At 45.1% G+C, this 22,644-nt stretch overlaps 1 protein-coding gene and 1 long non-coding RNA gene across 3 annotated transcripts in view; both read right to left on the reverse strand.

The window, feature by feature from the left end:
- The window catches only part of UHRF1BP1 (UHRF1 binding protein 1), a 33,358-nt gene that overhangs the window by 7,607 nt on the left and 3,107 nt on the right, over positions 1-22,644 (reverse strand). Inside the window, exons 1-14 of one of the 2 annotated variants that reach the window (XM_037410162.1) lie at positions 11,173-11,285; positions 10,445-10,525; positions 9,519-9,557; positions 8,943-9,034; positions 8,542-8,731; positions 7,972-8,112; positions 7,213-7,383; positions 5,944-6,121; positions 5,423-5,509; positions 4,674-4,838; positions 4,055-4,197; positions 3,144-3,285; positions 2,417-2,610; positions 124-1,664 (exon numbers count right to left, since the gene is read on the reverse strand). In XM_037410162.1, coding sequence (XP_037266059.1) covers positions 124-1,664; positions 2,417-2,610; positions 3,144-3,285; positions 4,055-4,197; positions 4,674-4,838; positions 5,423-5,509; positions 5,944-6,121; positions 7,213-7,383; positions 7,972-8,112; positions 8,542-8,731; positions 8,943-9,010 — 3,020 coding nt within the window. In that variant the 5' untranslated portion in view covers positions 9,011-9,034; positions 9,519-9,557; positions 10,445-10,525; positions 11,173-11,285. Of the gene's footprint in view, positions 1-123; positions 1,665-2,416; positions 2,611-3,143; positions 3,286-4,054; positions 4,198-4,673; positions 4,839-5,422; positions 5,510-5,943; positions 6,122-7,212; positions 7,384-7,971; positions 8,113-8,541; positions 8,732-8,942; positions 9,035-9,518; positions 9,558-10,444; positions 10,526-11,172; positions 11,336-22,644 lie in introns of those variants that run through there. The other variant, XM_037410161.1, reaches the window with a different exon arrangement.
- On the reverse strand, positions 17,777-21,603 carry LOC119158361. Its single transcript, XR_005107844.1, has 2 exons — positions 18,320-21,603; positions 17,777-18,115 (listed from the first exon to the last, which is right to left on the reverse strand). It is a non-coding gene; the product is annotated as an uncharacterized LOC119158361 (long non-coding RNA).

Genomic DNA, 22,644 nt, shown 5'->3' on the forward strand with positions numbered 1-22,644 from the left:
ACTTAGACCAGCCCCATGAGATGGAGATCTATCTCTAATCTGAATGATATGGAAAGAAAGGGAACAGTCGACCTACGCTTCCTCCCTGCAGCCCAGGGAAGCACAGGAGGATGGTCCACTCACTTGGCTGGGGGGAGAGAGAGCATCTTCTGCATGGTGGAGGTCATCTTCTCCCGGCTCAGGCTCAGAGCATCTTTTGTTATAGACATGGCTTCTTTGGTGAGGTCCATAGTCACATGCAGCGCTTCCTTTGTGGCATCCTTTGTGATGTGCAGTGCACTAGACAACTCCACCTCTATGTTCTTCAAAGGGATGAGTTCTGCCTGGCCATTGAGAGCGATGTTTCCTCTCCCCACGGGCTGCGTGTCTGAGGTTGGGCTAGAAGGGAGAGCAGGAGGGCTCTGAGGGTGGCTGCTGGCCTCTGCTGGTCTTTCTGCAACCAGGGCTTCCACAGCTTCATGTGCTTCTTCTATCAAACCTTTCTCCTCTACACTCTTATCAGGTGGAGCTGTACTCAGAGCTCCACCACTTGCAGACCTTGGGAATCTCTCCAGTGGTACGCTGGTACCTGTATTTTCAATCCCGCTGTCCTCTGGGACCTCTGAGGCACTGCACGCTCCCTTCTCTAAACCGGTCTCTGATTGCAGCTCCTTCTCTTCAGCTGCCAGCCCCTCCTTGCTGTCTGAAGGTGAGAGCTCAGAATCAATCAGGCTTGTTGTGTCCGAGTTGAGGGATCTGGGTTCCAAGACAGACCCTGGTGCAGGGTTCATGAGCAGGGCCACTTCGGCACTATGGAACGTAACTCCTACACACGCGGACATGGGATCTAAAGGAGACCCAGTCACTTCCTGGGTATCTTGGGCCAACTGCTCCTGTAGCGTTTGCAGAACTTCTTTCATTCTGAGCAGCACCAAGTATTGGTAGTGGTTGAGCCGAACTTTGACGTGAACAGATGAGGACATAAGCACATGGATATCAGCAGAAGCTTCCAGCTCTTTAGTATCTACTCCATCATCAGTTTCATGGTCAGATTCTCCCAAGACATCCATTGTCTCTGGGACCTTGTAAATGTTCTTCAGATCCTGGTCAGTCTTTGATCTTTGGCAAACCCCATGTTCTCTGGAAAGGCTCTCATTCTTGGAGTGATTGCTAAAGCTGGCAGAAGGCTTGATTTTCAACTCAGAGGTGGCCAACTCCTGTCGTTTAGATATCTGCGCTTGTCCCCATCTCTTGGGAAGGCAGGCCCAAATGGAAAGGGGAAAAGGGTCAATAAAGCTAAGGGCTCTGCCCTTTGAGCTTTCAGCCCCCTCAAAGTCCAGGGAAAGCTCAGTGAAATTCATAGACCACAGATCTTCAGAGGCAGAGGTTTTATGTAGTAGCTGGGGAAAGCCCGGCTGCTTCCGAGGCCTATCATCCACCTCATACGCATGGCGCAAGAAAAGGGTGTGGAGGAGGCTGAAGTTATCCTGAGACCTTGGGAACTTAGTGTAGCTGGAGTGGAAGAATTCTGAACTGGCAAATTTACGGAAGAGGCTCTGGAGGTCCTGACAGCTGCAGAAGGGAGCGTGGCGGGTGTTGGTGGCTGTCATCTCTGACGTGCAAATGCAGAGTGTCTGTGGGCGATCTTGATGGTCAGTGACTTTCTTCTCCACAGGGATGTTAAGCTACACAGAAGAGAAAAACATTACAAATAAAGCAGTTAGAAGGGAAATTAACAAGAGGCTTATCCTGGCCGTTCATACGGGAGGTCAGGTGTGGGATATATAAACAATTGAGATGCCTTGGTCTCTACTAAAATCCCAAGAGCTGGACTACACTCTCCATTTCTCCCTAACTGAAAAATTAAATGAAATTTACAAATCAGGGAAGAGGAATCAGATGCGAGGGAATTTAAACTGAATTTTATTTTAGGTTCTTTTACCATCCATGGCCTTATGTAGCAGCTCAACTTACAACTTTCGCTTCGATCTTTCTCTGCAAGGACTTACTACACATTCAGGCCTTTAAGCCCCCTCACAAAAGTGCTAACAAGGGTAGTCACTGACACACGCCACAGGGCGTCAACACAGCAGACGTAGGCCCACTGGGAATGATATGAGACTCAAAGTTGTTTCCAAAGACCAGAAAACAACTTTTGACTACTTGAACCATCAATTTCTCCTCAAAATTATCTTCATAAATACAGACTTGCCTGCCTATTCTGGACTAGAACTCAAGCACCTGTTTTACTGCCCACAGATCCAATCAAAACTAACACAAGTGGTAGACAGAAGAAAGTTAAGGGTAGGCAGAGTTTGTATTTTTCTCATTCTCATTTTCTCATTCTGGACTCCAGCTATTTCCTGGTCTCATGTTCCTTCCACAAAAGGGAGGGAGAGAACACTGAAGACTGGGAAAGGAAAGAAATGAAAGGTACCTTCAGCCGAAAGCCATCCAGTCGAACATCAACATGCTCATCACGCTTGCCTGAGTCCTCCAGCTTGTAGATGGCTTTGAACTGCTCCAAACTGCGATAAAGATCCAGACAGAAGAGGTTTATCCAGAGCACGCTTGCTGTATCCAGGGTAAGCATCAGGCCATTCAGCTGTACATACAGGTTTGGGCATGGAACTAGAATGAAACAGAATCAAGACAGATGAATAATAACAGAAAAGGTACTTCAGATGGTCTGCAGCTCAGTGTATAACCTGCGCTGACAATACCAATGCAGAGGGCTTCAACACCCACTGGAGGACAGATCTCTGGATGAAAGGGAGAAACTGTGGCGTACCAGAGAAAGGAGGGGTTCCAGGCTTGCATCAAGCCAGCTGCAGAGCACCCAAAGCAGCCTAAAGTCCTACTCCACTGCTAGTCAGTAAGTGCTGGGCAGACAGTAACTCCTTCAATACGTTCCTGGATACGTTATTTTGCCAGCACAACTTTGCCTCCATATTTTGCACCAGGCAAACTCTATCCCACTTTCCCCACAGACAAAAAAACCAACAGACAACAAACCAAGAAACTACTGGAAAGGGAAACATCAGAAAACTAGACAAAAATGGACATCCAGGAAATATGTAACAGGGTTAACACACCTAAAGAATTAAGAGTTGACCGATTCTTTAAGAAACTTATGAAGGAAGGTGCTAACCTTGGTGTATTACCTGGAAAGTCCTGATTGTCTGGGAAGTAATACTCTGTGAATTCAATATGGATTGCAGAGACCTGATCAGGAAGTTTGAAGACTTTTCTACTACATGAAAGCAAGGTGGAGGGTTTCTTACTTTGCTGACCAGCTGTAGAAACCTGGAAACACAACAGTACACAGTCGTGCAGAATTCAGATTTGGCAAAACAAAGTGTCCCAGTAACCCTGCAGTCTCCTGTATTAAATCCATCTCATTTACACATCAAACATACTTTGCTTTCAAGTAAAAATAAAACTGTTTTCTACCTGCTGATATTGCCAACTCCTCTCCTTTGAGGGAATTCAGCTTTTTATGTCTCCTGTCACTGCTAGTAAGAGCCATGACAATCAGAACTAGGTGATGTGAATAAACAGAACTGAAATCTATTGTAGCTTTCTTCAACACCAACAGCATGTTGGTAAGTCCATGACAGTATCTGGTGCTGCTTATGCTCTTGCAATGGTTATAGGGCATATGGATATAGGGCCTGATCCAGTCTAGCGATGCTATCTGTCCTGGGTCAGAAAGCATGAGGTAGGACTTACTCCTCCTCTGTCAAAAACCCCTAAGCTCACTGTCTTCTCAAATGCATGAAATGTTTTACCCTGGGCCTGCCCAATGCTTGATGAAAGTTTAGATGTGAACAGACAGAGTGTGCAGAAACTCTGTGGTTAGGCACGCAGTTTCCTCTGAACATGAAAACGATCAGCAGTTCATACTTGGTTTAAAAGTTTTACATGCAAAACAATAATGGCATTTGGGCTCTCTGTGCAGAGTTTTGATTGTCTTGGATGACATAGGATTTGCATGATTTATTTGAATTGTATCAGATTAAGTTCATTTTTTAAAAATGACATTAACATCTCCAGACACTGCTCAAATCCCTACCTGGTGAACATCCAAGTCATCTACTCGAACTACCACACAGCTGGATCGAAGTCTGTTCCAGGGAGGGTGCCGGAGTCGTGGCAAACTTGTGGGAGGTACACGGCCTTTCTCTAAGGGACTTTTATGTGGACTCAATGTAGTATCTGTGGGGATGGAAAAGCAGAACCAGCAGGGTTTTACTAATCTACGTTGCAGCAAACTTCACCATCAATACCAACACATATGTTGCAGAGCAGAATTAACAGCCCAAATATTAGAAACAGATGGACACAGCTAGGCAGGAAAAAAAATTAGGTCTTTTGAAGGAAGAACACTGTGAAAGGCAAGTCTGCTCTGTAGCAAGAGGCTTTCAGCATTTCATTTACCCCACTTAGGGAGAAACTCAGTAAATAAGTTAGGAAAGTGACCACTGCCATCTGTCCATTCTTGCTGCAATGTTATTACAGTACGATAGCCACTTTCCTTTACCATTACAGTTAGGATTTTTAGTGCGCTATGGATTTCTGCAACAACAAATCAGCCTGCTAAACCAGGGAAAGGTAACTAGAGGTATTGCTAAATGGAGCAAAATTGTTACCATCTCCTGCCTTACGCAGCGAGTTTTCTCAAATACCATTACCTGGTTTCCTTTTGAAGGGGGAAAGTGGAGTCTTGGCAAATGCAGGGTCCATTTCTTCATAAAGCTTCTCAATCTTGCTTTGAAATTCACTGACCAACTTCTTTGCCCACTGTCCCCGTGTTTCCATTGCTTCACTGTACCTCACCCAATGCTTGCAGGGATCTCCTGCACGAAAGCAAAAATCCTGGTTTTAAAAATGAGTTCCTGGATACACACAACCTTCCTGTGCCCTTCATATGTATGCAAACCTGCACAGCATTCCTCTTTATTGATATCAGATCTGGAGCGTGCAATATGCAGCGTACTAAGTGCTTGTGAGACAAGTGCAGGCTTTCACACAACAGAGCTGGTCCTACCAGCAAGCGTTCCAAATTCAAGGGTTGGGAAGAATTCTTCCGTTAACCACAAGCAGATTTTCTCCTGGGTTACATCCTATAACGCTTCCAAATTGATTAGGCACACGTAAGAACCAGATCTAGAGCTTAAGCAACTGAAAAGAAATCCAGAGTTTCGACTTTATGTCCTTACAACAGACAGCAACTTATTCCTGTCTTTGTACTCTGCTCTGCCAGCACCTTGTCAGTCATCTGCCAACAGGTAAGTCAGATTAACCCTGCCCGTGAGCCTTTAAGTCCCAAACCCTTTGTGTAGCCTTTCTTCCAGTCCTGCCTGAAGCCGTACAGCATCACTGTTCTTCAAATTCTTTTTTTATCCCACTCCTCAAGCTGGGAGGCCACATGCTCCCCTACCTGCCCTGTGGAAAGGATAATAGTCAAAAGCCATCCTCTTGAAGGTCAGCTGCATGGCACCTCCCAGCATCCCATGTTTCAAAGCACCTGTGGAAAACAAAGAAAACCACAATCAGCTCTGCAATCCAGGTTCTGGATCCAGGAGAATTCAGAACACCACCGCTTTGATTGCCACCACTGATAGACTGTCACCATGGCCAGTATTAGGGTATGACCTTCTAGAAAACGGTATCAAAATCTTGTCCTAAGCAAGGAAAAGAGCAACTGAATGCAACAGGCCAACAGCCCACGGCAGGGAGGTGGGACTAGATCATCTTTAAGGTCTCTTCCAACCCAAACCATTCTATGAATCTATACATAACTGATCTCTCCATCAGCCTGAACAACTGCCCATTGTCTCATTGGGAAACGGTAATATGAAAGATTCTTGTTTTCAAGAGGAATATCCTCCAAGACAGAAAACTGATGACTGTATTAATGTTTTCCTCCTGCAGTGTCCTCCTGATGCTGCTCTCAGTTACCTGACTCTCGAGTGTGGCTGTCATCGCAGATATGCAGATCCAAGTGTGAAATGAGGAGGTGGTATGATGACTCTTTCATGTCATGCTTATCAAAGTATTGACCAATGCTACTTGCATTGGGGCTGACTCCAAACGGCTGAGACCAGGACTGCTGGGTACTTGGTGCAGGTGGTGTTATCTATTAGAGAGAGACAAGCTCGGTAAGAACTAATAGAAAGAAAAGAAGAAAAGAGAGAGGTTATAATGCAATTAAAAATAACTCATACAACCTTCCAGACTGCAAGGCATCAATTTATAGAAATTTAATTGGGAGTCCCGAAATCTGGATCCTTTCCTGTGTTCTCACGAGCAAAACTCTTTGTGATTCTGCCTCCTCCAAATCAAGCTACCATTCGCATACCTTGAAACACTCTTTTAAGACTCCCAGACAAAACGAACTAAGTATTCCTGATCACGCCTTCTATGTAAGCTCACTGCACTACGTGCATAGCCCTCCTCCTTCCCCAGAGCTTCCACCACCAGCCACAATACTCCTCTTCCCTCGCCTTTGTCTCAGAAAACATCTTTTGTCCTCTGCCTCATGTATTTATTCTGCAACATCTGTCAAACAATTACTCAAAGCATTTTGAAAACAAATTGGTAAGGGAAGTTCAAGGTTACTGCCAGGAGTAGCTGTTCTAAGGTTCTCATACACAGCTAAGCTACGTGTGATCCAAAGAACAGTTGTAAAAATCAAGAGCTCCCATCAGAATATTAGGAAGAAAAAAAGAAACCCGAACAACAGCGAAATTGGATGCCAGTGTTCTCCCTTGAGCATCACAGCTCACAGTGGCTTTGTGTCATAATTTATTATACCACTCCCCTTCCCCAGGTCTATGCAGATTCTTACTCAGAGGCAGAAAAGATTATATTTATTGGTTATAACCAAACCAAATCCTCATGGGACCCTCTGCAACTTTCCATGCACCAGCCAACTCCTTAAAGCCACGCAACTTAACAGCACTTCTTCCCTGCCATCAGACAGAATCTAGCCTGTGACTGTACGTGAACATTCTTTAATGCTCATTGGCAACGAATCCAACTCCTTTGGTCACTTCATTACCCAACAGCCCACAACCCACGCAGTGCTGACCTGACACCAGGTAAGCCTACCAGCTCCCATCAGGGAGATGCTCTGTGAGCAAGGGCCAGATGCCACACAAACAGAAACTGTCTCGTTCACATCGTTTTTTTCCTGGAGGACTGACATCCAAATCACAACTCACTCACCTGTACAGACTCTGGCGCTAAGCTTTTCCTCTGCTGGGCAGACTTCTCCATGGCTTCACTCAGGGACTCTGCATATTTCATCATTGCTTTCAGCTGAGAGTCTGTCAGCACCCAGAGCAGGTCATCAAGGAGAAACATCAGCTTAGATGCCACCACATTGCAATCTTTGGTCTGAAACAGCATGGAAGAGTCAGGGACTTGAAGGTTTGCAACCATATACATACATTCTTCATAACACACAGAAGCTGTAGCAGAAACAAGAGATGCTGCTTTGAAACTCATCTGAGAGAGAAGTTCTTCTCTGATGGATGTCCATAGTACCTCCTCTGAGAAAGCAGTCAAAGCTATCTCCTCTTTAGGAGGCAAATGCTCACTGTTTGTTTGTTGTTTTTTTTTAAAAAAAAAAAAAAGGAAAGAAAGAAAAAAAAAGATTTTTTTTTATCATCACATTTCCATTGACAGGTAAAAATAAGACTAGCAGGCTTTAATCTCCCAGTAAAGAGATGACAGCTCTCCTTGGGATGTTCGAACGGATTTAAAAACTTACTCCGTACATGTTATCCTCCCCTGGGAAATAAACTGCTTTGACATTTGGTAGGAACACAGCTGTCTCCAACAGAAAACACTGAGTGATACAGCAGCTTGGGCTCAACATTTGTGAGGAAAAAGAATGGTTGCTGTGGAACGTGGGAGGAATATGCATCATCACTGCACCAGGCACGGAGACCATATCCTGCAAAATATGGAGGGAACTCTCACCCTTCTCTTGAGAGAAATCTGGATCCTCCCCTGGTTGGTAATGAGTCTCAGAGGAGTAGTAACAGGATCCTGATCGCCATTGTCAGTGGCATCTGCTTCTATCCGAAGTGTCTGCCACGTGAGCTCTTTGAACGTCAAAACCTACCCAGAAGGAGAAAAATTGAAAAATGCTGAGATTTGCAACAACTTCAAGGAAATAATAAATGTTTAGAAGGTGTGGAATGAAACAAGGCCACAGAAGATCATTCAACGCACTTTTCTTCCGCGATCCCGGTACAAAACCAAAATCATGTCCCAGGTAACATCTAACTCCCCCCCACTCCACCCCCCCCCACAAACCACAAGGGCATTCAGAGCTTCTCCAGATTCGTTCGCTCGGATCAAAGGATCCCAGAGAAAGCCCTGAACACAAGTCAGCTCTCAGTCACCCTGTTCCAGCAAACAGAAGGCAAGCTCACCAAAGCTCCCTACCCTCCCTGTATGAGAAATCAGCCCAATTACCCCACAGGATGGGGTTAGCACGAGTGCCACTGTGCACATTATGACAGGCAACGTAAGACACCTCCTTACCTCTCCCCTCTGTGGATCAGTAATGCGGGTGAGCCTCAAGTCGCTCTGTTGCCAGTTTGGGTTGACACTGTAGCCTTGGAGCTGCCATAGCTCAAAAGAAGCATGAAAGGCCTTGGAGTGAATCTTGATGGTGATGGAATTGACGACAATAAACATCCCTTCCACGACTTTTTCAGCAAAGCCATATTCACTGCAAAGAGAAGATCCCTCCAAGTCATCACCTGCTACAACAGAAGTCCCAGCAGAGGCAAGGCTACATACAGAGAGACTCCACAGTTTATAAGAGGTATTAGAGCCATTTAAAGCTGACTGCAGAAACGCCGATAGTTAACCACTGAGAAAAACGGCCACCCACACCCCGGTAGCATGTCAGAAAGCAAGCACAGAGCTCAGGGTCTGACCTTTGACCTGCAGCAAGAGCAATGGGAGACTGTCCGTTGGGTGGCCGAGGCTCTTCACATGTTCGCATCTCTACCTCCACTTTATCCAAGTACTGTAAAGGCAGAACACAGGACCAATACATAGAAGACCAAAACTCCAGTTCAGCCTACCAGCCTTAGGTCTGAGACTCTAGGGCAGGGATAACCACATTCTGGACTCTCTTGACTCCAGAAGTCTCACATGTTAAAATTTTCACATCAGCAGTGCCAGGATTGTTGGGTAATCTGGATCCCCAGAAGGGAGGTGGGGAAACAAACAACAAAAACCAGGCACAAGGTTGCCCTGGGCTTCACTGAGAGCTCATGGAGCTGAGGCTCCATCCTGCAGCGAAATACGGGTCTTGTGGGAGGTCACTCATCACCAAAGAGGATTATTCTCAGAACTCCCCTTCCCCTATCTGCTAAGGGCCTAGAGGATTTAGGTCAAATGACAATTTGAGCAAGCATTTCACAGTTTCCCTTTGCAGAATTCTTCTCAAGTAGGAGAGATTAAGAAGAGTGAGGAAGAAAAGGAACGAATAAGAGAGGAAACGTTACCAGGCAGATTGGGTGTGTTTTCAGCTTCGTCCACTGGATCTGAAACAATAAAGTTGAGGTTATAAGAGTTATCTTCACATGGAAAAGTTTGAGAAATTGCAGGAAACCATCTGAGCCCAAAGTCTGAGCCCCATTCCTCTGAGAAATGACCGCAGTGACAATCCATCATGTCTCACTGTATCCAGGTCAAACGGGCTCACACAGACAAGTGAAAAGACATTCCAGCCACCAGACCTACAAATCTAGCTCAGCTTTTGGATCTCACATATCACTCTGAGTAACAGATATTCGGCAGCTCAAATTCCGATTTTTCATATTCCTCTACGGAGAATGTTCTTGGCCTTAGGGAGTCTACAATCAATTGCTGCTGTTACTGGAAGTCAGGTAACTCTTTTGAAGACTATGCACAAACCAAAAAGATCCGTTTTATTTCCTTACAGCAACACTTATTCAGCAGTTCTCGTAGGAGGGAGAACAAGTGTTTGTTACTAAATTAAGCAGATCTGACTCTAAAAACAGAGCGGATCAGATGAGTAAGACAGGCTCATTTTTATTGTCACTTGGCAGAGTAGAACCGTATTTCTTTTACAGCAAGTCTCTTCGAGATACTAAAAACTTTTGTATTCATGTAACACAACTATGGTTAGTACCAAGTGAGATTAAGCAATCTGGCATTTCATATCTACTGAAAAAAAATAAATTTTTTGCTCTAAAAACCACAAGGAGGAAGCATTTCTAAAAGAGTTTAGTGTGCAAAAGTGCAAGTGCATGCACAATTTCAGTGACTATGCATGTAAATGGGTAACTGTGGGCATAAAGCCTGGCTGACTGCAGAGAGTGCAGCTTTTCACATGCACTCTTCACGCATCTCTTACAAATTGCATTTTCAACAATTAAGGCTTAAGTTCAATTTATTTTTACAATACCTCAACAGCATAATTAGGCTTTCAGAGAACTGCACTCCATTTCTCTCTGCTTCCCATGCCTGTTGGAGGTCTGTGTTGCTTCTTTAGCATTATAAAAAAAAAGTCGGTGTGGGTAAGGGAAGACACAGAAACATCCTCCATTAACAAAATAGCAGGGAAATGGGAGGGAATGACGACACAGAGAGCTCTGTAAAACCCCGAGTGATACGGAGGAACGACTGCTCACTATTTCTTCCAATAACAGTACCAAGAGGTTATCAACTAAAACTAGTATACGCAGGCTTCATACAAGCAAAAGCAGATGCTGTGAAACTCTTTGCCATAGCACACTCTGGATGTTAAGCAGGTCCAGAAAGCATCTGATCCAATTCCTGGAAATTCAACAGTGGCTATTAAATACAAAGACCTCACTGCTGGCTTAACAAGCCACCTGAAGGTGAGGAAGGACCACAGCACACCTTCCCTGTGCTTCTCTTAGCATCCTCCACCATTTGCTGCTGGCCACCATCAGGGGCCAAACGCTTGGCAAAGGCAGCCTTTGGTGAAACCTGCTGCGTCTGTCTCCTAGCACTCAGACAGCAAACCCCACGCCTAAAGCACAGGGTTTGAGATGCAGGGATCACCCCACATGATGATTCTTCATCACAAATTCCCAAGTGACAAAGAGAAGCTGCCACTGGAAGGCCTCAGCTGCGTCTGGGGACACGAGCGCAGGCTCCTCTGCTCACCCTGATAGATGCCTTGTTACAGTAGACGCGAGTGATGGCAAGCCAGGTGGGCAGCTCCAGCACATTCTGCAGCACCTCTTCATCCAGCTCCAGGTTGGTCAGCTGCCCCTGCCCTTTCAGCGTGCTCAGGTTGATTTTGTCTGGAGAGAGATTCTTAGTAAACCTACAAGAGAAGAAAGAGGAGACTCTAAAAACAACTCCCAGCAAAGCTGCTGAGACTATTGGAGCCTTTATGAGAGCTATTTTAAGTATAAGAATCTGCTCGTTGTTTTGTTAAATGCTTTCTGACATTTTTAAAGCCAGGGCATGTTAGTTGCTCCAGAAAATGACATCTTTACACTTTGACATTTGAAGGACTTTTTTTGTTTGTGTGGTTTTTGTTTTAAATCAAATTCAAGCCTGAGAAACTGAAAAGTTCTTCTAAAGCACTGGCAACCCAGAAACCAGAAAAATCACCCTAGGACAAAACCAAAGAAAACTAAAGCCAAACTGCAACAGGTCAGCAATTTTACTCTTCCCCTGGAAGTGCCGTATCAGCAGTGAAAAGTTTATCTATCTAGATTCTTTTGTAAGTTTTTGACACAGGAAAGTAAAAGAACACCAATAAATTACTTTTATGTCTGCCTCTTTAAACACCAGTCTCGCAATTCAGCCTGCTCTCTGGTCAGCAGGTCCAAGCATGCAACCTAACTCCCCTCCCCAGCTACCAGCCCAAGCTCCTGTCCTCCTCTCCTTTCGGCAACCAGCAGCTGCTGCTCTCTCTGGTTTAAATTCCTCCTCCCAAGGGCTTCTGTTGTTTCTGTCTCCCTTGTGTGCAGCCAAGTACCTTCAGACCCCTTACGTGCCCAAGATTTAAATGCAACAGGTGAAAAAAATTCAGCAAGGTTGCTTAAGGGAAGTGTATTCTGGCGTAGAGCTGAAAACCTCTGACTTTACTAAAACCACCGTGGCCCCTAAGGAACCAGAAGAGCGAGTTTAGAGGACAACAGATCACAGAGGCTGTGTACGTGTCAGCAACACCTCTCCCTACCAAACCACCCTTCTGTGAAGAAGGGGTGGCCACCAAGGGAGCAAGGCAGCTTGCCCTCCACAGTCACAGTATTCAAAGTTGAAGACTTCCCATCAAACAACTTGCCCACTACTGAAGCCAGGCTTATACCACACATTCCTCCATGCTAATGCTAATTCTAATTCTGCACAGTGCTCCAGAAAGCGGAAGAGAAAGAAAGACCCGATTGTCAGTGTAAGCAGGATTAGGCTCTTAGTCAGTCACACGCTGCCATTCTCTCTCCTTTCCCTGCAGCCGCAGCGTGGGCTACTTCTCTGTGAAAGGCACAAAGGGCATCTTGAAAAAAGTCATTGCTAAAAGAGTGGAAGGGAGGAGGAACCAGAGCAAGGCTGCCAGCTCATGTGGCCACCGCAGCAGCACGAAGTGTGGTACAAAACTGGCCCAGGTTGCCCGAGCAGCTGCTGGTCAGTCAACCCAGGGCCTCTGCGGCAAACACGCCGCTCCAAAGCGAACGTTTTGTTAGGAGAAAGCCTGACGGATGGTGAAGAGCCACTGACGTCAACCCTATGCTACTGATGTAGCAGCTCTTGGAAGAGGAGGGTGGCACCAGCAGCTGTGAGTCTGCCTACTACTGCTTTTTCCCTTGATCCGTGCCACTGTAGAGTCTCCAGCTGCCACAGAAGCCTGAGTCAGACGTTTGCTGTGCCAAGCTGTCACCTCCCTCCCCGGAGCCGAAGGTACACACTGACAGCTGAATAAAGTTTATAACGCACCTGCCAGCATCTCAGGCTGACACATACACGTTAAACTTCGTAATCCCTTTAACCAGAGCCCCTCTTGTTTGAACACACCCAGGAAGGCCGCCAAGTTCAACACTGCTTCTCAGCATCTGTACAAAGAAGTAACATATTCCAGAGTGTGCTACAGCAGCTGCTCTGCTGGCAGGGAGATGCAGGGATATGCAGACTGTAAGATTTGCACTTGGAGTCCTCTTGTGAGCACCCACTATCTCAGACACTGCTGAAAATTAGACCAAATACCTCCAGAGGCAATACATGAGGATTCTTGTCTCGTATTAGAGAACCAGCTGTGTAGAAAGCTGTTGTAATCATGTCCATTTGGGACTGGATACTAAGAACAAAACAATCTGAACAGGTAGGCAATAAAAAGCACTTGGCACTGTTAAGTTCACAGGCTGCTGTGGGTAGTGATCAGCTTACAGGTGGGGAGAGGCTGAGGCACAGAGCAGCTTTCTCACACTTGCAAAGCAAGGATCAAAACCCTGGCTGCTTAAATCCTCATCCCAGGCTAAGCATGCTTAGATGGGGAAGCTGCTTTCAGCTGGTAATGCAGAAGAAAAATATAAGGATACGTCTAAACCAGGGCATTACTGTTATGTAGCGTGTATGTGTATCAAAAAAATAAAAAACAGTAACAAGGTGAAAGGACGCTACAGCTGTGAAACGGGACACTGGTGGAGAGAGTGGTATGAAACATGATCCAGCTAAAACCAAATAACTATTTGTAACCATATACAGGGCAAGGCTGCAGAGATCCCGCCGAACAGGTAAGAGAACCACCATGAGTACTACCAGGCTCTACAGAAGAATCCTTTTCACGAGGCATTCTAGATGCACCAAAATGTGCCGTTCTACCCCCAGACGAGAGGTTACAGCCCCCACCGATGATGGGACAACAAAAGCCACAAGTTTTGTACACAAAAACCTAAAAATGAAACAAATTCTCTCTTCTAAGCCACCTAGTCTAAATTCCTGAAGGAATTCCTATTACTATCACCCACTCAATTACTCTCCTTGTAAAGGAATCTGAGCTCTTAAAATGGAATAATCTTCACATTTAAGACATCTTGATACACATAACACATGTTAGATGGGGCTTACAGGAGGAAAACAGATGAAGTGTTCCTGTGAACTCGGGAGTTCATAGATGCCAAATCTTCATTACTTCTTGAAAAGAACTGCTTTGGTCACTGCCAGGGGAAGGAAAAAGCAGTGAGAGCATACAATTTTAGATGTTTGTTGGCAGGCTCACTCCATTCATACTCATCAACAGTAACATTTTTGGCAGCATGGATAGCTGGCTTAGAGAAAAGTGAATGAAAATGGTAGCTATTAGAAAAACTGACTGTGGGATATTTGCACTTTTTTTTTTGTGCAACTCCAACAGAAGTCACGTAGAGCTAAGCCAGTAAACTCAAAGGACAGCACTCCTTTTGAGCTTGCCAGGATTACCATGACAAAAGTCAAACCAGAAAACCTTTTTCTGTCTTTTATGGAATTGTCACTGCAGTCACAAGGGCATTTTGCATCTGTGTTACACTTACATGAGCACGCATGCATCCACACTAACAATACCGTGAGCAACATTTTGTCTCTGAAAGCATCTGCCAGCCAGAAGCTGATCTGCTGCACAATAGCCAGATGGACCATCACAGCCACCAGCATCCACAGAAAGCCTTCAAGTGACTGAAAAGGTCTTGCTGCATTCACAATCAAGGCAACGGGAAATACGAGCTAGAGGCTTGGAGCAGCTGTAGCCAGGGAAGACTGCTAGGTCAAGCCTAAGTCTTAGCCCAGCGGTTTGCGGAGAAGAGTTCTCCCTGCGGTCTGTTTCCCACTGTTTCTTTCCATTTTAGATGTCATGAGTGTTAGGGCTCTCAATCAACATTCATAAGAAGCAGAGTCATTAACAGCGCCACCCTAATTTCATAGACTGAAGGTCTCATCCTAAGAAGCTAACAACACCCAGATGATTTAAACCTCAAGATCTTCTTGGGATTCGGCCTAAAAGAATGATGATTACTAATTACTTACAGAAACCCTCAGCCTTCTTGGTCAGTTTCTGAGATCATGATTCTATTTACTCTGAAGCCTCATTTCAGGTTTTAGATGGGGAAGGCACAGGAGGGTCAATCTATTTGCTGAATCATCAGCTTGAATATATATATATAAAAAAATGATGTCAATACTAAAAGTATGACTGTCCAACTCATCAGCTTGCATATTGAGAGGCCACAAACTCACTGACTGCAAGAGAGAGTTTGGCCAAATCTGATTGCTGGCCTGAAGCCAGGCTAGAATCATAAATAATAAATTTATGTTCAAATTTGTAGCTGTCTGGCCACGCTGTCTCCAACTGAACAAATACATAGATAATGCCAGGAGAAGACGTCTGAAATCATAAAACTTCTCTTCAGATCCATCCATCTTATTACCTTGCAGCCACGTGGTCCAGGAGCCCTTCATATGCCCAAACTAGATTTTCTGCCTCAGCTTCTTCTCCTGCAGTTATTCAGTAATCACTGCCTATTGTATGTAACCACTACCTACAGCTAAACACATTCATTTCTATTAATATCTTTGTTACTATGGTTATTATATGCAAGAACTAATTAGCAGTACACCAGTGACCTTGATTTTCCTTAATGACAAGCATCATCAATTGGCAGAAGCAAGGAACTGTTTGGCTTGCAATCCCAGCCACAATTGCAGATAGCAGATGGAAAAATACTCGAAACCCAAGTAAGCCAGGAAGGGGGTAACCTGTCTGCTGCGAGCTGAAAACAGACAAGCAGTGCCGAGGGCCCCAGGGAAAGGGCTGCAAACAAGGTTCTTGCATTCATAAGAGTAACAGCAAGGGAAGAGATGAAGATTTTCTGCTTTAATTTGGAACATTTTTTTTTCTAATTTGTAATGTAAGCAACTACGACAGAAGGACAGAAATTAGACACGGAAAAACACTATATTCTGGCCAATGCAGATTTGCTCCTTTCCCAAAATCCTTCCCAGAGTCTTGCCCGGTTTAGTTTGGACAGGCTATTCAATGGAAAGATCTTCTACAACCCAAAAAACTGTGATAAGAAGTTTTAAAATAAGTGGAAATGTCTTATCTCAGGAGCCAAAGAGCACGTTTACTTGGAAAAAAGGTTCATGACTGGTAGAAGGAAAGGTCAGTGACTTCCAAATGCAGATATATTTTCAAGGAAGACAGCAGCAGAAGCTTGAACTGCAAGATAAATGTCTGCGAATGAACTGAGAAAACATTTTGGAGGAAATAAAAACTGGGCAAGTGATCAAAACTTCTCTAAGCAAGGAGAAAATAGCTGCCTCGAAGACATATAGGAAGAAGAAGTAAAAGCCCTTTCAGGAAGAAAAGACATTTTACTTACTCAAGCTTTTGGTATAACTGTGGAACAATCTGTCTGGTGAGCATGCACAGTACTACTCAGGGTTGAGAGATTCAGGGTTGCAGATGAGGAAGAGAAACCCACTGAATTAGCAGAAGGCGAGACTAATTTATGCGCAGTATTAGACAGTATCTAGTACTAATCTGGTTGGTATCAAACAACATTTAGAATTCAAGGGAATCTGACCGATACCAAACTAACTACTTGTTTAGAAGACAGAAAGCACCATGTCTTACTAATGAAAAATCGTCTCCGCTACTCCAGCTCCCCACTGCGTACAGCACTAGCGTGCCCCAGATATACGGCTAGGCAATAATATTTTCCCGTGTGGACAAAGAGATCCCAGCGCAATAAGCCTGATGACTTCGCCCTACTTAAGTTACCCAACAAACTCTGTACACATTACAGTGTAACCTGGTAACAGCCTTTAGCACCATCCTGGTAGGCTCCCTCCTCACCAGAGTAAATTTAAGTGCACCAATGTATGTATGCACATGCCGCTGGTGGCTTTACGTTATCAGCTTTCTGTTTTTCCAAGCGTCAGCTACACTGAATAAAAGGCTGGACCACAACCACACAAAGCCAAACACAGTTTCACATGGGCCAAAAACCATCTTGATTACATGAGTAACCACTTGTCTTGGCTCTAAGTTATCTACTGCCCTACGACATGGCTAAAGTAAAATCAATTCAGAGTTCAACTCGCAGTGGAAAAAAAAAAAAAAAAAAAAATCAACATTTCCAAACAGATCAGGAATGAGACTGAACTATCACACAAAGCACTGTCAGCTCACTCCTCCCTGATGTCTGCATCCTCACTTAGGTCCCTGCGAGCACTTTCTTGTCCCAAACAAATGACTCTTAAGCATTCTGAATACTAGAAAACTGCAAAGGCTCCAGCCTCCATGCACTTCTTGCACCACACCCACTGTCAACTACTTTGGTACCAGGAGACCTGAAACCAGAAGCTAATCTGAAAGGAGAAGAGGCCGGCTTTTTGGCAGGGGTTGAACTCTGCCTCACTGAAGAACTGTTTTGCTATTTCTAGCTCATTAGCTGGAAGCTCAGTGAAGTTTAAACGCCAGCTGCCCCATGCTCTGAAATCTGGAATGCAAACCCTCCGTCAGCTGCCAGGGAATTTCCCAAGACAAAACCTCAAGCAAATAACAACATGTGAAAGAAAATGAGGAAGCCACCTAAATAAATGCACTGGTCAGAAGCACCGCTTCCCAGATTTTAAGGAAGTATTTGTCCTGCAATCAAATCTGCATTTTTTATTCCAACCTGCAGATAATAACAGGTTATTACATAACTCAGGCTCAACTGAGCCGCTGCAGAGAAGGTAAGGGCTCAAGGAATCTGGGAGAAATAAGACAAGGGGAGAAGAGTCATGTTTAATAACCACTTTTACTGACCCACTGCTTGGGCTGAAGAGTAGCAGGGGTGTGGAGAGGTTCCACGTGGCCAGCAGGGCCCTGCAAAATCCAGCAACTGATGCAAGGATATTTCCAGCTGCATTGGCCTCCTGAGCTACCAAAGCGCCATTTATTTTTACTCCAACAAGAGTCTATTTAGCATTCCTGAAACGGCACATGCTTCTCTCTCCAGCCGAGTGGAAGTGGTTGGAAGCACCTTGCATCCAGCAGCTGACACACGCTTCCTAGAACCGACCGTTTGGTTCTTCTGGTAGACTGCAGCATAACAATCCTGGGTTTAGAGATTACTATCTGTGAAAGGAAAATGCCACGTCCTGTTACACGCGCATTCTCTTTTCCCACCCATCTTGAACAAAGAAGCAGTAGTTGTTTATTACTTTACTCCATAATAGCCTGGGGTTCTGTCTTTCCATCAAGAATTCCTCCATATTAAAACTTTAAAAATTAAAGAAAGCCATCAAAATGTACTAGGCAAATAAGAAATTTCCAAATTACCATGTTACAGGGTTTGCATCCAGCCTTAAATACTTTGCTAGACACAGCATGTAAGAACGTAAACTTATTACCAGTGGTCCAACGCTCGGTACCGCAGCTTTGCCTGACGGCCTGCAAAATAGCAGCCACTGCTGGGAAGGAGACTTGACAAAGCTTCTTTCTTATAAATTGCCTCAGAGTTTCTTGCCATGAACTGTTTCCACCCCGTTCCCAAAACCGCTTCTATGCACCAGGGTTATTTTCAGAGCAACGTACAAACTGGCTCGTTAGTATCATCTCTTCTTAACCACTGGGGGAAACTATGACACCAAATGATTAAGCAACTTCCCCACAGCCCCACGAAGCAGGACGCTGCCGACTGCCCTCCGGACCCAGCCGCACACCCTACGGTGGGGGAACTGTGGGCATCTCCCATGTGTCCCCAAATCCTCCCACCTTTTGAGACACATGTCCTGCCGCTCTCAGCCACGTGGAGGATCAAGGTGTAAAACTTACAAATTCAGGGAGGTTACCAACACCTGGGTTACTCAGACTCTGTAACGTACTTCTGTTGCTCTACTCCTCTTCAGCCACATCAACATGTGTGCAAGCCCCCTGCAGGTGTGAGCGCACAAGCACATCCCTCCTCTCTGCTGTTCTCTGCCATTGTCAGCGCTGGCTGCAGGACAGGGTTATTTCGGGCTTTGGCTATCAGATTTGTTTTTCAAACCTTCATGTTTTGCATTCCAACTTGTGCGCTTTGTGGCACTTGGGCACCAAAGAAACTATTACCTGGCTAAACAGAACGCACTGAAAAGCAGGAACAGAATGCTTTGCAAATGGAAAAGTAACAACTCTTTTAATGTCAATTTTTAACTGGTAGCAGTGTTGTGGTTTCATATATTTCCCATAGCTGCAACAGCTCTTTTAGGCAAATTATCCTTTGCAGTAGAAATTTCCCTGATCTGAAGGAGGGTACTAAAGCAGCTAAAGCCAAAATTGCAATGTTGGTCTCAATTCTAGGAGAGATTCTGTCCCAGGCAAAGGTTCTCCAGAGGTCCCTTCTGCCTAAATCACTCCATGAGTCTATAGCTTTGTTAGGTCATTCCCAGATGAGATTTCCTTGCTTTCCTCCCTGCGCACCATGCTCTTTAAATTGCTTCCAGTTAATTCATAATCAAGGACAGGAAATGGGGAGAAACCTGAAAGGGTTAGGTGGTAAGCACACATCTTACTGACAGTAGATCTTTCTAAATCACAGGGTTTCCAACACATCTTACTAACAGAACGTGCCATTGCTTGGACTGTCACTGCAAGGGCACAGCTGCATCTCAGCATTCAAGCACACAGTGATGCTGCAAAACTTTTCAGGACAAGCGAGAAGCAAACAGACCAGAGAATTCAGGCTGTATTTTCTTATAGTGATTTCCAGATTTCAGCATTTAGCCAAGAAATCTGACCACTGAGGGGGGAAAAAAAAAAAAAAGTGCTCTTCAGACTTCAGGAATTCCCCACACCTCTGTGTTGGGCAAATGATGCATATCTGATAACATGATCTGACCTTCTGTCCTGTGCAAGCCACAGAGCCCATCTCAATGATTCCTGATCAGCAGAGACTGAATCCCATTTTCTTGGCTGAAGAAGAACTGCTTCTGCCCCTTGTCCCAATCTTTTCTGAGGAGAAGGCTGGGTCCTCTCAGATAACACACTTCACTTCTGCCACCCTGACCTCAGAGAGCGTAGTACCGTGGAACAGCAGGATGATCATCAGCTGCAATAGCCTTTCTTTGTCCTTAGACTGAGAGCCTGCCTTTAATGGTGGGGAAGGATAAAGGGCAGGCAAGGAGATCACATTTTTGAGCACAGAGGCACAAGCAGCTCCAAGGCTAACTGAAGAGCTAATCCAGTAACACTACAGCACAGGCAGGGCTCATGCCAGAAAGCAGTTTTGGGTCAGAAAGTTCTGAACTCTTTCCATGTGGCAAGGAAGCAGCTCAACTGCATGGAAGGGGTAATACCAAATGCATTTCTAGGGCCAGGAAGGGATTCTGAAATACTTACATCCAAATTATGAAACCACAGCCCACAGAAGCCCATGCATTCCTAGCTCAGCACACTCTGTGACACCCACATGTTCCTGTCTGCTAAATTGATGTAGAAGAAACTAAAGATAATTATAGGCTCTCCTGTTATCTTCGCTTATCTGCTAGCAGCAGTTTTATTTGCTGCAAGGACTAGGAGCAATTGCAAATGAAACTGGGGAGGAGTTTCATTTGCAATCTCTTCTGGAAAAAGGGATTTATGACCTAAACCATGGGGAACTGAGAGGAAAGGTTCTACATTTATGAGGAGTTACATGACAGTTTCTGGCTGTGTACTTGACCTACATCTGCAAGTAAAGTATTACATCCTACACTCGCTACTCATTTTGTTTTCTAGGATTTTTTAAAATTCTGTTTCTAAAGCCCATCTGATTTATCCAAAAAGGTGGCTCCAATACTGTGCTGTGAAAGACAGTTCTGCCAACTTCTGCCATGCCTCATCTTCCTTCGTATGACATTGGGACAGAGAAGTGACATCTGACAGCGCAACTGATAAACCTGGCCACACAGACTTGCACCTACCAAGGATAACTTGGCTTCAGCCTTCATTAGAAAGGTTGTACTGTCCAAACTGTTACCCATCATTCAGCAACCTCCAAAACCAGGGAAGAGAGGAAACAAACCAACCAACAGAAGAGCAAAGCACAGTATAAGACTACACAGAAAACCTTCCTAAAAACAGTCTTAATCCCTCCCACAGTTCCCAGTCTCACTCCACAGCAACTTGCAGATACTCTCTTGACTGACACATGAACCAGCACCCAAGATTCTATGCATCTGGTAATCCCGTGTATAGACTGGGAATAAAACAGAGCAAAAACCCCAGTGGCACTCAAGTACTTCATGGTCAGGAGGACCAGGGCAGCAATCGTCCCCACTGGTGAGAGCACACCTTGAATCCTGCGTTCAGTTTTGGGCCCCTCACTTCAAGAAGGATATTGAGGGGCTGGAGCATGTCCAGAGATTGGCAGCGGAGCTGGAGCGCATGCGCTCTGAGGAGCTGAGGAGCGGCTGAGGGAGCTGGAGGTGTTTAGCCTGGAGAAAAGAAGGCTTCAGGGAGACCTTATCACTCTCTACAACTACCTGAAAAGAGGCTGTAGTGAGGGGGAGCGGGGTGTCAGTGTCTCCTCCCAAGTAACAAGCAAGAGGAACAGCCTCAGGTTGTGCCAGGGGAGGTTTAGATTGGATATCAGGAAAAATTTCTTCACTGAAAGGGTCATCAAGCTTTGGAACAGGCTGCTCGGGGAAGTGGTGGAGTCACCATCCCTGGGGATATTTAAAAGCCGTGGCACCTGGGGGCATGGTTTAGTGGTGGATTTGGCAGTGCTGGGTTAACAGTTGAACTTTATAGTCTTAAAGCTCTTTTCCAACCTAAACTTCTACGATCAACTCAGGAAAGGGCCTCTCTGTGCACCAGACCCTGTTTACAAGCACAGCTCTAGCAAAGACAAAACTACCAGCCTGGTATCGCCTGTATTTCCGTTGCGCACATCTGTTATCAACAGAACCAGGCATCTGCGCTGGTGGCTGAAGCGCTGTACCCTCTCCTCTGCACACAGGTCTCGCTTCCCATGCTGGTTTTCCTCTGTATTTTCTCAGCAATAGTGCTGTTACCTCAGCCGACTTCTCTCTCTCTCTCTCGTTTCTCCTGCGCTTCCTTCTCACCCTACTTTCAGGGATTCCTGAAGTTCCTCCTCAGCTGCAGTTCTCCAGGGCTCCTGTCAGGGTTACCAGCTGTGGTCTCCTTCCCCTGCTTTCAAACCTGCTCCCAAACCCCACCCCAGCTCCTCTGCTGACACCAGCTTTTCTTTCTTTCAGATGCTTCTGACTCAGTGGCTGTTTCACATCGGCCCTTTGGAACTGGAGCAAGTAAAGCTATTGTCTGATTATTTTCTCCACCTAACTTTTATTCTTTTCTTCCCAACAGAAGGATTACATACCACATTTCCTCTGGAAACCATATAACGTGCACAACTAAATAGCCTATTACTCCATAAGCTCACACGTTTTAACACGCGTTACAAAAGAAAATGTCACAAAGCAGTTGTCAGATGCAGCAGTGAATAAAAGCTTCCTAATGAAATTAAGTTAAAATAATTTTGATCAGGATTTCCACTGCAGCACTGAGAACTCAAACCCCAAAATGCTCTATTGAGTAAGTCTGGGCAGTCTGGCTTGCCACAGTTTCCCTGTTTACCAAATGGGGATAAATACTTGATCTCAGAGTATTATAAAGGTGGTATG

This window comes from Falco rusticolus, chromosome 17 (genome assembly GCF_015220075.1).
Source record: "Falco rusticolus isolate bFalRus1 chromosome 17, bFalRus1.pri, whole genome shotgun sequence".
Lineage (NCBI taxonomy): Eukaryota > Metazoa > Chordata > Aves > Falconiformes > Falconidae > Falco > Falco rusticolus.